This window comes from Nycticebus coucang, chromosome 1, assembly GCF_027406575.1.
Source record: "Nycticebus coucang isolate mNycCou1 chromosome 1, mNycCou1.pri, whole genome shotgun sequence".
Classification (NCBI taxonomy): Eukaryota; Metazoa; Chordata; class Mammalia; order Primates; family Lorisidae; genus Nycticebus; species Nycticebus coucang.
This window is the reverse complement of record NC_069780.1, coordinates 27,354,310-27,371,460: the sequence shown is the minus strand read 5'-3', so window position 1 is coordinate 27,371,460 and position 17,151 is coordinate 27,354,310. Positions and strand designations below refer to the sequence as shown.

The 17,151-nt window shown below is 40.1% G+C and overlaps 1 protein-coding gene across 1 annotated transcript; it reads left to right on the top strand.

The window, feature by feature from the left end:
- The first annotated feature begins 1,566 nt into the window (after positions 1–1,566).
- On the top strand, positions 1,567–16,783 carry ADH5 (alcohol dehydrogenase 5 (class III), chi polypeptide). The gene is made up of 9 exons (XM_053554488.1): positions 1,567–1,685; positions 5,096–5,197; positions 6,898–7,039; positions 8,171–8,258; positions 10,972–11,191; positions 11,340–11,600; positions 12,522–12,657; positions 15,953–16,091; positions 16,510–16,783. The coding sequence occupies exons 1-9, from the start codon at positions 1,674–1,676 to the stop codon at positions 16,532–16,534; spliced, it is 1,125 nt and encodes a 374-aa protein (XP_053410463.1). The 5' UTR covers positions 1,567–1,673; the 3' UTR covers positions 16,535–16,783.
- Positions 16,784–17,151: the final 368 nt, after the last annotated feature.

Below are 17,151 nucleotides of genomic sequence, written 5' to 3'. Positions count from 1 at the left end.
TTACCTCTTTCATGTTTACATGGATTGAGCTGGAACATATTCTTCTTAGTAAAGTATCTCAAGAATGGAGGAAAAAAGTATCCAATGTACTCAGCCCTACTATGAAACTAATTTATGGCTTTCACATGGAAGCTATAACCCAGTTATAACCTAAGAATATGAGGAAGGGGAAGAGGGAGGGGATGGAGGGGAGTGGATGGGCAGAGGGAGGGTGATTGGTGGGATTACACCTGTGGTGCATCTTACAAGGGTACATGTGAAACTTAGTAAATGTAGAATATAATTGTCTTAACACAATAACTAAGAAAATGCCAGGAAGGCTATGTTAACCAGTGTATTGAAAATGTGTCAAACTGTTTATAAAACCAGTGTATGGTGCCCCATGATTGCATTAATGTACACAGGTATGATTTAATATTAATAAAAAAAAAAGAAGAAGAAAATAAAAACAAAACTACAAATGTTCCATAAGGTCGGTGTGAAAATTATGTGGCAGAATAGCAGGAAAGAGGATGGAGACGTACACAGAATGAGGTTATTTAGGGCCTGAATGGACTAACTATAGAGTTTGGATTTTATTCATCTCTTAGCTCTTGAATATTTTTTAATAAAAGAATGGCATTTATTTGTGTATAGCCCACCTCTATCAAAAATTATGAAAGGCTGATGGGAAATGGCTTTGGCTGATGTGTACTTTAGAAGGCATTAGATTCAGAGGTCTGGCGTCAAGGAAATCAGATGGAAGCAATTCCAGTAATCCTGTAAGAAATGAGGAGAACCTGATCTAAAGCAGCAGCACTGGGGAGAGAGAGGCACAAGAAGGGAGAACTATTTAAGGCTTGGTGATAAACTTAATGCAGGGACTGAAGGAGAGTTTAAGAATAAACCAGCAAATTTCCATCCCCCCTCTCTCCACACTCTGGCCCACTCCTAAAACACACCTGAGACGTCAGGTTGCTTAAGGTTCAGGAGACTTTTCGCTTTTCTCATCCCATGCCTGCAAAGTTTTCTCCCCATGTCCTTCTGTTCCCCCCAAATCCTACATACGCTTCAGGAACTGCTGGGATGGAAGCCTGGGAAGTTTCCAACAAACGGCCCTCTTCCTTTGCACCTTCTTCATCATTATCCTCACAGGTCACCTTCTTCTTTTGATGATGAGTCCCTTGAGGGGCTATATCTCATTCATCCTGTGTCCCCAACACAAGCATGTACCACGGGAGGAAGCATTTGCCCGAGGAACACAAAGAGCACGCCTCTCACCGCTTATCACGAGCTTCCAGTCAAATTCCTGTTTCCTCACCTTCCACATGTCTAATTTGTAAGCCTTACGTACAGCGACTGGGCTAAAATTTCACGAGGAAACCGTTTCTACACAAAAAGTGTTGTATGTAGTATTGTATGTAGTATTTAGCTTGTATGTAGTATTTAGCCACAAAACCGTCCTCTCCAGCCTCTCGGGCAGGACCAGTCCAGCATCTGCAAAAGCCACGCCTGAGGCCCCGCCTTTCAGGGTGGAGCCCTTGCTAACCCTCCTCCACGCCCCGCCCCACGCGGCGGACGCACGCACGCCCCCGGCGACGGACGCACGCTCCGCCCCCGTCTGGTGGACGCACAACCCGTCCCAGCGCGGCCAGTCCCAGGTGTCCGGCTCGTACAGACCTGAACCCAAGGACATGGCTCACCAGGTATCGCCGGCCATACAGAGGGCCCTGCGGCGGAGGACGGGAGAGCACTGGGGGGAACAGGACGATAGCCCAGCCCGGGGTCCCGCTACCGGAGCTGGAGTCGGGCCTCCGGCCAGCGGCTCTGCAGAAAGAAAGAAAAGGCGGCCTTGTTTCGGTTCCTTAGTCAGAAGCAGCTGCGTCGGGGTCGGGGCGGGGAGAGCTGGACAGTGAGGTCCGGGGGCTGCTCAGTTCGGTATCCTAGTGGAAATGGCTTAGGAGCGGCCGCTCTTTGCTCTTCACGAGAAAATAAGTAACTTGCTCGGGGTCATATTTGCAGCTTGCATACTTGGCAAAGCTGCCGCCAGAGCGCGTGCGCTTGTGTTTTATAATTGTAATTCATAATTGAGCCTGTGTCTAATTACTGTGCCACCAATTAGTGTCTTTGGGGAAGACTCCTAGGTCCGTTTCAGTGGCATTTTTAAGCACTTAGGTAGCAAGAGATTTATATCCTCCTTCGTGTATATCCTCCTGTAGTGTGCTTAATGGGCACACTACAGATAGGGAGTCGGGATTCGAACCCAGGTCTGTTCTTGCGTGACAAGTTTCTGAGGCAGAAATATATATATTAATCAGTATAACGTTGCTGTTTTAATGCTTTGCAAACTTTAGACATTTTCTTTGGAGTTTGAAAGAAATGATACCAGGATGTGGTGGTGTGTGCCTGAAGTACCAGCTACTTAGAGGCTGAGGCAGGTGGATCCCCTGAGCCCAGGAGTTGGAGGCTGCCATGAGCTATGTGATTGTGTCTGCACTCTTGCCCTGTGGGGACCCCATCTCAAAAAAAAAAAGAGAGAGAGAGAGAGAAGAAATGATAAACTCTCAGACTTGAACCAGCAGTTGTTTTTCCTTATTGTCAGGTATCTTTATTCAGAGAAGGTGAAAAAAATATTTCTGTGATAGCTCAGATATGGAAGTAGGGCCATTTATTTTCAGTGGATTTAGAGTGGGGCTTTGTTTTGCATAGAATTATCAGTACAAGGAAAGGGTTAAGCTCCTTTCAGATATGTCCCTCTCCTTTAAAGGGGAGGGACATGAAACTTTGAATTATTTATTTTTATTTTATTATTATTTTTTTTTTGAAACAGAGTCTCACTATATCACCCCTGGTAGAGTGCCGGGGTGTCACAGCTCACAGCAATCTCAAACTCTTGGGCTTAAGCAATTCTCTTGCCTCAGCCTCCCAAGTAGCTGGGACTACAGGTACCCACCACAATGCCCAGCTATTTTTTTGTTGCAGTTGTGATTGTCGTTTAGCTGGACTTGGCTGCTTTCAAACCGCTAGCCTCAGAGCATGTGGCTGGCTTGTAACCACTGTGCTACAAGCGCCAAATTATTTATTCTTATTGCTTCATTGTTGGTATTCTGAATCTGACCTTTGAGATTTTGTTTTGAGATTTTTGATACATGAAGGTGATAGAAGACTCTCATGCAGTACCTGAATTCTTTTGTGTTATCAGATTTGCTATCTAGAATTAAATTTTAAAAGTGATAATATTCAGGCAGTTTACATAGGCATCTCCTTAAATCTATATACATAGGTCACTTGTTTTCTTAAACTTTGTTCTATTGCTACCAATAACAGCTTATTTTTGCAAAGCTGCACTGTGTCAGTGATTGTTAGGGACTTCATGTTCACTTTCATTCACCCCTCACAGCTACCCTGTAGGTAATGCATTTTGTCACCCTTTCTAACCACCACTTCCTTACCCTTCAGTATCACGATAAAAAGTGAAATTTTCCTAAACCCACCAGAGTTACACTCTTTCCCCACATTTTGCATTCTGTGGCCCTTTGTGCCTATTTCTTTAAATCACATTCTTAATAATTACTGATTTTCAAGGAGATCTCCTAAAAACCCAGTGGTTTGCAACCTTTGTCTGTCAACACATTTCATAAGCATTAGGTAAACTGGTCAAAACTTTCCTCATTGCACTTCATTCCCTGGTAGTGGAGGAGTGGAGTGTACTGACTACAATCTCTAAAGCAGGTCTATTCTTCAGATACACTGTATGGATCATACATATAATTTAAGAATTTTTAGTAGCCACATTAAGAGTGAAAAGGAATGTGTGAGATTAATTTTAACAGTATATTTGATCCAGTATACTCAAAATACTATTTCAACATGTAAGCAATATTTTTAAAAATACAATTAATGAGATATTTTTACTTTTTTTGTATTAAGTCTTCAGTATCCAAAAATGTTTACACATATGACATGTATCAGTTCAAACTGGGCATGTTCTAAGTGCTCAATAGCCATACATGGCAAGTGGCTTCTGTATTGGACAACCCAGTTATAAATGGTAGATATAGTTAAGTTCCTCCATTATCCTCCTTCCCTCCTTGCAGTTTAAAAAAACAAGGGCATTTAAACCAGCCTGAGCACAAAAATGTCACAGGGTACATGTTAGATGTGCATATTGCTTGAAGCCCATGATCTGGGTAAACTAGATTCTTTTGGAACCCATATTCTTAACCTGGTAGAAGGTCATTAACTATTTGAAGAGTAAAACTTTTAACTTTTTTTATTACTTTTTAAGAGGCTTTTAGGGCCTGGTGCGTGGCTTACGCCTGTAATCCTTTAACACTCTGGGAGGCCAAGACTAGAGGATTACTTGAACTCAGGAGTGGAGTAAGGACAGGCTATTTAAATAGAATGTAGTTCAAGACCAGCCTCAGCAAGAGCAAGATTCCATCTCTACTAAAAAAGGAAAAATTAGCCAGACTTTATAGCAAGCAGCTGTTGTCCCAACTACTTGGGAGACTGAGGAAGGCAGATCATTTTGAGCCCAGGAGTTTGAGGTTGCTGTGAGCTACACTGACGACTGACGTGATGGCGCCCTAGCCTGGGCAACAGAGTGAGAAGCTGGCTAAAAAAAAAAAAAAAAGAAGAAGAAAAGAAAAAGGCTTTTAGATCTGACCAGTGGTTATCTCAAATTAAATCTTTTTTTTTTTTTTGAGACAGAGTCTAACTATGTTACCCTCAGTAGAGTGCTGTGGTATCACAGCTCACAGCAACCTCAAATTCTCGGGCTTAAGCGATTCTCTTGCCTCAGCCTCCCAAGTACAGGCACCCACCACAATGCCTAGTTATTTTTTGTTGCAGTAGTCATTGTTTAACCCACCAGCCTTGGTATTGTGGCTGGCACGCAACCACTGTGCTACGGGCGCTGAGCCTCAAATTAAATCTTTTTGTAACATATACTATTTATGTGAAATCTAAAATCAGTTCTTCGTATCACTTAGAGCTATATGTTTCTTGTGAATCTTTGATATACTTTCTAAGATTAGCATTCATCAGTATCTAAATTGGCTGTTAAATATTTTTTAGTTAATGGCAATAAACAGCTTACTTTTCTCTATTTCAGGTTATAAAGTGCAAGGCTGCAGTTGCCTGGGAGGCTGGGAAGCCTCTCTCCATAGAGGAGATAGAGGTGGCACCCCCAAAGGCTCATGAAGTTCGAATTAAGGTAATGATACATTTAAGGCACTGGAAGGGAAAAAAACTTAGCAATTAGGTCTCTGGATGGGCGAGTAGATCTGAGGTCTGCAGAGGATAAGTCCCGAAGCACAGCGTCAAGGAGAAGGCATTGAAAACCTTCCAACCGTAGAATCACAACATCCTCCTCTTTTCCTCCTCACCTTTGCAGTATTCCTCTCTATCTTTTCAGCTCTGATGTTGGGCTGAGCAGCCATACCCATGGATCACTGGTTTACTGCAGTTTATCTTCTGTAGCTTGAGTTTAAGGTGGCTGTGTAGGATACTCCTCTTTCTGCTGCTCCCAAAACTTCATATGTTAGGTAACAAGTTAGAAACAAAAGAAGAAACGGTCTTCAGTTTTGTTAGACGAGACTTCAGGTAAGATGTGGGAAGACCGATTAGAACAAGCAAGTGAAGTCCGCTTGCTTCAAGAGCTTTAGGATATACTAACCCTGGTGGACAAGGCCAGGGTTCAGGAGAGTCATTATTGTACTGCTTCTTAATCTCCACTGTGAAATGAAGTTACCCTGGAGAGGGCCAAGGCAGCCAGCTGGAGATACCTTTGAAGCTTGGATATTTACAGAACTTCATGTTTTTAGCATTCTACTTTCTACTTGTTTTGATAGAAAATTAATGCTTAAAGGTAGTAACCATTAAATAAAACTAATGTTGTAGGAAAATGTTATGTTCTAGGAAGAGTCATGGCTCTTTTTGCTGTGACTTAGAGTGTTCTTCCCCTCATCCCACCTACAAACAAAACACACATACTGGCTCATGCTTCCAAGGATCGCATTATCAGGTAGAGTAGTCTACAACCAATTACCTTTTTAAGATCCTTTACAGCACACCCAGGAACCTGAAATCTAGAATAATAGTTTGTTTTTCTTCAAGTTCTAAAATTAATCTGATTGTGATTTTGCCACTGAAGAAGAAAATGTTTGTCCTGGGTATACTAAGATAAACTAGCTATATGGACACACTGATTTCAACTATCCTTGCTGGGAAACTGCTAAGACATAGCAAGGAATGTTACATTGTAAGCAAGTACATGGGCCAGAAACAAAAGCATAAATACAAACATACCCAAGATTTTGCCTTTCTGCCCTTTTGGTAGTTTGGAAAGGTAAAACACTTGAAAGCCAGAGAGATGGGAAGAGATGGGAATAAAGGGCTTATTTAAATAGAGTTTGTGTGCAGTTCCTAAAAAGGGGTGGGGTTCCACTAAAAGCTCTGATTTTGGGGCCAGACTCAAGCAGACTGGCATATTTCAGAAGGAGTTGATATTTTTTTAAAAATCACAGATCACAGTTCCCAGCATTCAGTAGGAAGCCAACAGTGAAATGGGCTCCACCTGTTTTGCACACCTCCATTGCTCCTCCCCACATCTGAATGCACGGTGCCTGTAGGGTCACCCTTCTTTACCCTGTCTTGCTATCATGCACTGAAAAGGAGAATAGATGTGCCATATTTCATTGTATGCGACTACACCATTACTTTTATATACTGCTAAAAGTAGGCTGCCAGTTCGAATCATTAAGATGCTATGGATTGTAAGCACAGGCTAGTTTTAGAGAGGTTAAAATTAAAAAAAGTATCCTCTAATCAATGAAATGTGGCATTAAAGTAAAATGCCTTTCATTTGACCTGTAATTCACTCTGTAAATGCTCATTGTTTTAATATCCTGATAGATCATTGCCACTGCAGTTTGTCACACTGATGCCTATACACTGAGTGGAGCTGATCCTGAGGGATGTTTCCCAGTGATTTTGGGACATGAAGGTGCTGGAATCGTAGAAAGTGTTGGCGAAGGAGTTACTAAGCTGAAGGCAGGTAAGAGAAATATATAGAGCACTTACTTGATGATTTTAGCTTATTTCTATTGGGGAATTATTTTTTTTTTTTTTTTTTTTTTTTTTTTGTTGTTGTTGTTGTTGAGACAGGGTCCCACCCTATGCCCCTGAGCAGAGTGCAGTGGGCGTGGTAGCTCACCACAACCTCAGACTCGGGCTGCGGGCACCCGGCTGCCTCAGCCTCCGGAAGCCGCTGGGATTACAGGCGCTCGCTGGCGCCCGGCTGGGTTTTTCCATTTTTTTCACGAGTCGGGGTCTCACTGTCGCTCAGGCGAGTCTCGAACTCCTGAGCTCAAGCGATTCTCCCTCCTCAGCCTCCCACAGTGCTGGGATTACAGGCGTGAGCCACCGCGCCCGGCTGGGGAATTATTTTTATGATAAATTACACACTATTTATGAACAGGTTATCACCTAAGTAGATTGCCAAGATTGATTTTTTTCCTCATCTAGGAAGCACAAATATTTGAGTTTGTTTTTTTTTCTCTCTATTTTTCCAGATGAATACATTGTCAAAGCCAATTTTGGCAAATTAAGCAAGAATTTTTAGAGATAAATCAATGTGTTAGGATTTTGAAGCACATTACCTCCTTGTTCTCCAGTTAATGCTTTAAGAGTTTCTTTTTTTAAGGCCGGGCACAGTGGTTCACGCCTGTAATCCCAGCACTCTGCAAGACCAAGGCCAGTAGATCACTTGAGCTCACCTGAGCTCATAAGTTCAAAATCAGCCTGAGCAACAGCAAGACCCCAACTCTAAAAAAATAAACGAGCATTGTTGTGGGCACCTGTAGTGCCAGCTACTTGGAGACTGAGGCAAGAGGGTCACTTCAGCCCAAGAATTTGAGGTGGTTGCTGTGAGCTATGATGCTACAGCACTCTACCAGGGCAAGAAAGTGAGACTGTCTCAAAAAAAAAAAAAAAGTTTCATTTAGATAAAGATTTGGAAACATACTTTTAGCTTGGTCAGGCAGTATTTGAATGATGTCACATAGGAAAAGTTCTAAGATTGAAGTTGCAAAGCCACATCAGTTGCCGGTGAGAATTTTCAAGGACTGATGTGTTCATTTATAAGCAGATGCTACCTATTCACAATGTTTTTGCCTTTGTTTCCCAGGTGATACAGTCATCCCACTTTATGTCCCACAGTGTGGAGAGTGCAAATTTTGTCTAAATCCTAAAACAAATCTTTGCCAGAAGATAAGGTTGGTATCTTTTTATATTATTTGTAAAACAAGAGGTCAAATTAACAGTGATAGTAAGTGATTGTGTAGCAGTTTATACACTGCAATTTACATGAACTATTTTATTTTATTCCATCTTTACAGTAGCCTCACTGTCACTACCATTAGTATTCCCGTTTTCATAGAAGAGAAAATTAAGACTGTGAAATTAAGGCATTTACCCAGTATTACTAGTTATTAAGGTACAAAACAGAATTTTCTGAACCATTCTCTTTCTCTAGCACTAGGCTGAATTAGCCAAAATATGTAGTAAGGAAGACAAATTTGTGAGATTAAATGAAATCCTTTTGTTTGTTTTTTAGTCAGAGTTTTCAGTCTGTTGCCCAGGCTAGAATGCCATGGTGTCAGTGTGGCTCACAGCAACCAACCTCCTGGGTTTAAGCTACCCTCCTGCCTTAGCCTTTCAAGTAACTGGGACTACAAGTGCCTGCTACAATGCCCAGGGATTTTTTTTTTTTTTTTTGAGAATGACAGACTCTCACTCTTACTCGGACTCATCTCAAACTCTTGAGCTCAAGCAGTCCTCCTACTTCAGCCTCCCAGAGTGTTAAGATGACAGGCATGAGCCACTGTGCCCAGCCTCAATGAAATCCTTTCATGACCCCTTTCTTGTCCTTTAAATCAAAGTAATTTAATTTACCTCATAAGGTTATTGAGAAGACTGCAAGAGGCAACCTAACACCTTGATGCAGAAAAGGTGGTTATTTCTAATGTAGTAAGATAACACCACCAAAAGAACTATCTCTCTGAGGTAGTTTAAGATCCTCTTGGTTTTTTTGAAGGAGAACATACATATGGTAAAGTATCTAGGGTGTCCAAATCTTAGGTGTACAGCTCAGTGAATGTTTATGCATATACACACCTCGTGGTTGGAACCATCCCCAGATCACGATAATGAACCCTGCTAGTACTCCACCAAGTCCCTCGTGCCCCTTCCAAGTCAACACCTGCCTCCCTCATGGGAAACCACTGTTTTGATTCCTTTCACTGTAGCCCCTTGTGTGAATAGAATCATGCCATATGTGCTCTTTTGTCTGGTTTCTTTAATCATAACGTCTGGTGAAACATATCCAAGTTGCACGTGCATCAGTAGATTTTTTTTTTTGTCGCTCTGTCATATTCCATTCCAAATACCAGTATTTTTCCATTCTGCTGTTGTGGCGCATTATGATTGCTGCCAACGCAGAGCTGTTATGATTAGTGCTGCTGGGAACATTCTCATACATATCTTTTAATGGAGATAAGCACTACTATCTCTCGGGTATTTTCTAGGGATTGTAATTGCTAACTCATAGGTCTGGTATCCTCAGCACTCTAGAGGGGATTTCTCATGTTAAGGAGGGCTAAATAAACTTAAATTTTCTCAAAGATATAGTTGGCCAGGTGCAGTAGTTCACACCTACAATCACAGCACTTTGGGAGGCCAAGGCAGGAGGATTGCTTGAGGCTAGAAGTTTGAGAACAGCCTGGGCTGTGTAGTGAGACTCTATCTCTGCAGAAAATTTTAAAAAGTAGTTGGGTGTGGTGGCAAACATCTGTAGTCCAGCTATTCTGAAGGCTGAGGCAGAAGAATCACTTGACACCAGTTCAGGGTTGCAGCAAACTGTCATCACACCACTGCTCTCTAGCCTGAGAGACAGAGCAAGACCCTACCTCAGAAAAAGAAAAAAAAAATGTAGCACCTATTTTTGGTGGAGTCTTGCCACCTGTTCTTTGTTTCTGGTCATACTTTTGTTTTTCTTCCAAAGGAAATATATTTACTCTTGAATCTAGATGCAGTCCGTTTTCTCTTGATCTGTGTAATAATGCATATTCTAAAGAATTTAGCTAAAAATGTATATCAAATTATAGTGTTTATTTTATTAATAACAAATACTTACTTAACACTCTATGCCAGACACAGTGCTCATTCTTTACATAACGTCTTCATTTGATATTTTTAGCAATCTATAAGGAAGATACAATTGTTTCTCTGCATTTTCTAGTGAGAAAACTAAGGCACAAAGGTTAATTAACTTGCCCAAGATCACACAGGAGTCGAACCGAAGTAGTTTGATGTCCTTGTAAACAGGTGTTATTTCACCTATTTAGAATGCCAAAAGTAATTTTTGTTACCATTTTTGTATTGTTCATCTTTGTAATTTTTCTGGGGTTTTTCTTATGTTGCTGTGATCAACTACACAAAGTGAAGAAGACATTTAATTTGAATCCTTCAGGACTATTAGAAAAGTCCCTCCTAAAAGATCCAAATTAGCTAGTTTGGCCATCTGTTTTGATCAGCTCATCTGGATAATTGTTTGTAATCATTACTTGTATACGTTTTGGTTCTGCCTTTATCCTTTATAAAGTTATATTTGCTCACAGAGTTTTATGGTAGAGTTTTAAAATAATTCTGATCCATAAGTTATACCTCTTCAAATGGATTAAATATTCTGACAATAAGAACAAGAAGGATGTTAAATGTTGGAAAAGATGGTTAAGATTGTTTGTAAGTTTTCTTCTTTCTTGCTGAAAGGTGCTGAATTATTAATGGATGCATTAGAAATTAGACTTTGAGTCTTAGCACACTTTTATGAGTACTTACTGGTCATTATTTTAAAAACAGACTTCTTTTTCCTATGGATTTTTAGAAACTTGAGTCCATCATGCCTTTTTGCTTTATTATGTTCTTTAGAGTCACTCAAGGGAAAGGATTAATGCCAGATGGTACTAGCAGATTTACTTGCAAAGGAAAGACACTTTTACATTACATGGGAACCAGCACATTTTCTGAATACACAGTTGTGGCTGATATCTCTGTTGCTAAAATAGATTCTTTAGCACCTTTGGATAAAGTCTGCCTTCTGGGTTGTGGCATTTCAACTGGTTATGGCGCTGCTGTGAACACTGCTAAGGTAAGAGATTTGCATGGATTTGAGCTTCTGCTTTTAATTAAGTTCAGCAAAGCTTCTCTGGAATAGTGAAATTGGCTGATCTCTGTGAAAGCTATGATTCTGTTGACCCTGATGGAATGAGCACCGTACGTCCTGTCTTTGCTGTTAGGTGGAGCCTGGCTCTACTTGTGCTGTCTTTGGCCTGGGAGGAGTTGGATTGGCAGTGATCATGGGCTGTAAAGTAGCTGGTGCATCTCGGATCATTGGCGTGGACATCAATAAAAATAAATTTGCAAGGGCCAAAGAGTTTGGAGCCTCTGAATGTGTTAACCCCCAGGATTTCAGTAAACCCATCCAGGAGGTGCTTGTTGAGATGACTGATGGAGGAGTGGACTATTCCTTTGAGTGTATTGGTAACGTGAAGGTCATGGTGAGTATGTTTGGCTTCATTCCTTTTTTGTTTGAGGAACTGCTTTTTATAACAATGTAGTTTCTTATAGATTAACAATTGTAGTTATGGGGGGAAAGAAAAGTCGCTTTTGATAAGAACTATTCTTAGAACGGAAGAAGGGAAAAATAACTATTTGAACTACAACTGAGAAACAATACAAGAACAGCTCAGGGAGAGATGAAAAAAGATGTTTCTTTGTCTTTCAATCCATGCTAATGTATGTCTCATTAAACTGAAAGGCGGAATAATGCAGTTGTAATGAACATGGGCTTTGGAATTAGATACACTTTCTACTTAATTCATGACCTTGAGGAACAAAGTCTCTAAACTTCAGTTTCTTCTATAAAATGCAGCAGATACAAATTACAAATCTCTAATTCCAAAATCCAGAATGCTCCAAGTTACTGAGCACCAACATGACACTCAAAGGAAATGCTCATTGGAACATTTCAGATTTGGGGTTTTCAGATTGGAAATGCTCAAGCAGCCAGTTTAATACAAATGTTCCAAGTATGAGAAAACGCAAAATTCAAAACACTTCTGGTCTCAGGCATTTCAGATAAGGGATACTCCACATGTAGCAGCCATGTGTGCTGAACACTAAGTAGAGACTCAGTAAAAGTATTCATGTTACTCCTCCTGCCTGCTTTTTTAAACTAAGTCTTTATAATTTTGAGCTACAATGTACTTTTAAAAATAGAAACCAAATAAAAACTTTAAATTCTTTCAATTTGTGTTAATATTTAGCCAGGCAAATTTTTTAAAATATCTGTTAAAATGTCACTACAATACTAAGTATTAAATTTGCTACAGCCCCTTCCCTGATCAATGTTTCTGGAAAAGCAGCTATTCTCAGCATAATGCCCTGCCTTTTGTGACTTGAGTGTACTCTGCCTGCAGAGAGCAGCACTTGAGGCCTGCCACAAAGGCTGGGGTGTCAGTGTGGTGGTTGGAGTAGCTGGTTCAGGTGAAGAGATATCCACCCGTCCATTCCAGCTGGTTACAGGTCGTACATGGAAAGGCACCGCCTTTGGAGGTAATTGGATGGATGAGATGAATACATTTTCTGTTCTGTTATTTCCATTGGCAAATTTGAATCTCAGCCTAATTTTTTTATATTAACAAAAATCTCCATGGGCTTCCTTCTCTTTATAAGTTATTTGGTGCAAGGTTATTTCAGTAGGAGGTTTTCAAACTCAATTAGTATTTCCCTGGGGCCAAGGGGCAGTTTCTCCTAAAGCAACATGGTGTCTCGTCATTCACTACCTGTGGATAAGCCAGCAAGAAGAGGGCAGTACAGAAAGAAAACACTCACACTCAGTTACCTGCAGTGGAATAAGGGATAATGGATGAGGCTCAGAGAGGTAAGCAACTTCACATGCTCAGTAAGTAGCAAGGAAGTGCGCCTCAAGACCTCAGGGGTCTCTTACTGAGCATGAAAAATGTATACATGTAACATAGCATGGAAAAAAATTAATTTTTTTTTTTTTTTTTTGTAGAGACAGAGTCTCACTTTATGGCCCTCGGTAGAGTGCTGTGGCCTCACACAGCTCACAGCAACCTCCAGCTCCTGGGCTCAAGCGATTCTCTTGCCTCAGCCTCCCGAGCAGCTGGGACTATAGGTGCCCGCCACAACGCCCAGCTATTTTTTGGTTGCAGTTTGGCCGGGGCCGGGTTTGAACCCGCCACCCTCGGTATATGGGGCTGGCACCCTACCGACTGAGCCCCAGGCGCCGCCCAAAAATTAATTTTTTTATTAAATCATAAACACATAGATCATGTATATATTAATGCATGTATGGGGTACAATGTGCTGATTTCATACAGAATTAGGAGCATTTACATCACACTGGTTAATATAAACCTCATCTTATTTACTTAATTAAACTCTGTACTTAATAAATCTGACAAGTACCCTTGCATTATGCACCATAGGTGTGATCCCACCATTCAGAAACTCTAACCTTATTACTCAACATAAGGATGAGTCATTTTTTTTATCATGGTGGTAAAGAATATGGAAATAATAGAAAAAAAAGCAAAAGAGAACATCTTAAGAACAATGTCATAGAATCATAAGGTCAAAATGTTACAAAAGAAATGGGTACAGTAGCTAAGAAAATGCCAGGAAGACCATATTAACCAGTGTGATGAAAATGTGTCAAACTGTTTATAAAACCAGTGTATGATACCCCATGATTGCATAAATGTACACAGCTATGATTTAAAATTAATTAAAAAAAAAAAAAAGAAATGGGTACAGTGCATAGAGGGTAAACTTGAGCTTCCTTGACTCTCCCTATTGGTCCCATTCTATACTTTGACTTGCCCAGCAGATGTTAATCTGTAATTGCTAAACATGCCTTTCAGACCACGATGGGGAAGGGGTCTGCAGGAGTACAGGCTGATGTCAACAGACTCAGGAATGTTAGCTCTTGAACCCTTATCTCTAACTCACAGTCACTTGGTATACATTCTTTTTAAAAATATATATTAATTTTCTGTTAATGAGGAAGTAGTTGTGGGTAGTGCAGGGGTGAGAAGAAATAGTATCAGCCACGTCGTGTTGTGGGCTTAAGTAGGTTGTCACATTTTCACTCATTTTTATCAGAAAGTGCAGTGATTACTGGATGTGATCATAATTCTGTCTGAAGAGTATTGATTTGAGCAGTAACCAGTACCAAGTCTTAAGATGAAAATATTAGACAAAACCTTATAACAATATAAAAAAAGCTAAACTGATCATCTTTCTCTTGTATGATCCAAAAAGTGGTTGGTAGTTTGGAGTTGCTGGGAAGTAGTTTCTGTCTTTTTCATGGCTGCTCAGCTAGAGAAAGGACATCAAAACATGTTTGTATATCCCAGCTGTTACGAATGAATGAAATCTAAAGTTTTTATGAGCTTTTTAAAGCTACTTTACTATCTCTCTATCACACAGCGTGAGTATTGAATGATGTATGTTTAACATGTCTGTTACAATCTCCTACTTAATATTATGCCAGTTTTTTTGAAGGCTAGAAGAAAAGATTTGGACAGTATGCTGAAATGAGGGGTTTGTCTAAAGTTTTCCTTCTTTATACTGCAGAATTTGCCTTATTAACTGTCGATTTGACTCTGTTCTCCGGAGCTAGAGATGTGTGCACAGCTGAGTATTTAGAGCAGACTGATTAAATCATACATGTTCCTTAGGGGCACATCTCAGGGTCATGGCTGTATTTGAAAGAGCCGGAGGTCTTGTTAGTAGCCTCTGGATCAGTGGTTCTCAACCTTCCTAATGCCGTGATGTATTTTCAATTGTTACAAAAAGTTCGTGACCCACAAGTTGAGAACCATTGCTCTGGATGAACTTAGCACATGCTGGCTGGGAGATTTGCTGGAGCATTAGGGCACTGCTAAAATATGACCCCAAAGATAATAGCCATCTTTCCCTAGAGCAGTGATTTTCAACCGGTGTGCCATGAAAATTTTTAAAGATCATTAATTTTTGAAAGACATTCAAAGCACAGTGAGTATATTCTCTTTTTCTTGACCAACATAATTGAAGTGCGCGGTGGAATTTTATAGGTTCAGGTGTACCGTGAGATAAAAAAAAAAAGGTTGAGAAACACTGCTATAGAGGATATGGATGGCTTCAGTTATATTAGTTACCAGGAGATTGGAAGGAGAAAGAAAAGTCCCCTCAGTTTTGAGGGACAAAATAATTGGTGGAGGACATACAAGGAAGATTTAGAACTGGCTCAAAAGAGCTTTGACATATGTTCCAAAGCATTCTTAAAAAGTGATAAGTCTTTTGTTCTGATTTATTCTGTCTTCAGATAGAGTTAAGAATTGAAGTATCTACTTTTATTTAAAATCTTATTTAGCTAAAGATTTTCACTCTTTCAGTTTCATAGTTTTCTGTTCTGAGATGCTATTCTTATTTTATTGTCAAATTTAAAACCAAGGAAATAGTTTTTCCTAGGCTAGTTTTTCTATTTTTAGTAGAGACGGGGTCTCACTCTTACTCAGGCTGGTCTCAAACTCCTCAGCTTAAACAGTCTACCTGCCTTGGCCTCCCAGAATACTAGGATTAATAGGCATGAGCCACCTCACTTGGCCAAAAATTCAGTAAATATTAATATAGAAAAAGGAAAATACTCAAAAGTATTTACTTCTTTCTTAACTACAGACATGCGTAAAATCTCCCTCTCTATGCTAATGTTGGAGCTTGTCATTCTTTAAATCATCAAAAACTTCATTCTCTTAAATGTCTTTGTGTCACCCACTAAGTGGTAAGTACCCTGTAGAAATTTGTTGAACAAACTAATGAATAGATGTATGATTTCTTTTAGGATGGAAGAGTGTAGAAAGTGTTCCAAAGTTGGTGTCTGAATACATGTCCAAAAAGATAAAAGTTGATGAATTTGTGACTCACAATCTGTCTTTTGACAAAATTAACAAAGCCTTTGAACTGATGCATTCAGGGGAAAGGTAAGCTTTGTCTTTAAGCTTTAATATAGAATGTATTAATAAATTGGGGTTTTTATTGGGGAAGGTGGTTCATAACAATTTTGATATCTTTTTCCAAAGGTGTCTTTGGCTTGGCATCTGTGGTTCAGCAGCTAGGATGCTGGCCACATACACTGGGGCTGGCAGGTTCGAACCTGGCCAAGCCTGCCAAACAACAATGACGACTTACAACAAAAAAATAGCTGGGCATTGTGGCAGGTGTTTGTAGTCCCAGCTATTTGGGAGGCTGAGGCAAGAGAATCGCTTAGGCCCAAGAGTTTAGGTTGCTCTGAGGTCTGATGCCACGACACTCTACCAGGGGCGACATAGTGAGAATGAATCTCAAAAAAAAATAAATAAAAAGGTGTTATTTGGTACTCACTGCTTCCTTCTCTTACAGCATTCGAACTGTTGTAAAGGTTTAAATTTACAAAAGAAAAATGTGTCCATCCTGTCGTGGGGTCTCAAGGGAAGCAGCCTGATGGGAAGAAGCTCTTCCAAGTTCACAGCCTCTTAGACCTTCAGTAACTACTGTAGACAATAATGTTATATGTGTAATTCGTAAATCTCTGTAATCAAGGACAAGACTAATTCAGTCATGAATCTATTTTCTGTACTCTCCTTCACATAAATAATTGCTCTCTCATTAAAGAATATTTTAACATAATAAAAGTTCTACAATTCTGAGGAAGTTGTGGTGTTTGTTTTACGCTGTATTCATTGTCATGGTTCATCTCCCTGTTACCTTCGTTCTGTAAAGGAAGAATCAGTGCAGCAGTGAGTGAGCCTTTTCTGATGCCAACCTCAGGAACATTCCCTTAACTTTTAAGGGTCTCAGGCCTGTTGATTGAAGAACAGATTTCCTTAGCCATCAGTAGCAAATTAATCAAACCCAAGCCTGCTTTTGTGAGATTATCTTCTTAAAGGCAGGTACCAGGCGTTGTTCACACCTATATATCAAGTTCCTACCCTGTTTCCCCGAAAATAAGACAGTGTCTTATTTTAAGGTGTGCTTCCAAAGATGCGCTAGGTCTTATTTTCA

What these genes read in the sequence shown, in the direction of transcription:
- ADH5 (XM_053554488.1), top strand. An exon ending in AGTTACTAAGCTGAAGGCAG is followed by an intron (nt 7,040 to 8,170) that starts GTAAGAGAAATA and finishes TTTGTTTCCCAG; the next exon opens with GTGATACAGTCATCCCACTT. An exon ending in CTGATGCATTCAGGGGAAAG is followed by an intron (nt 16,092 to 16,509) that starts GTAAGCTTTGTC and finishes CTTCTCTTACAG; the next exon opens with CATTCGAACTGTTGTAAAGG.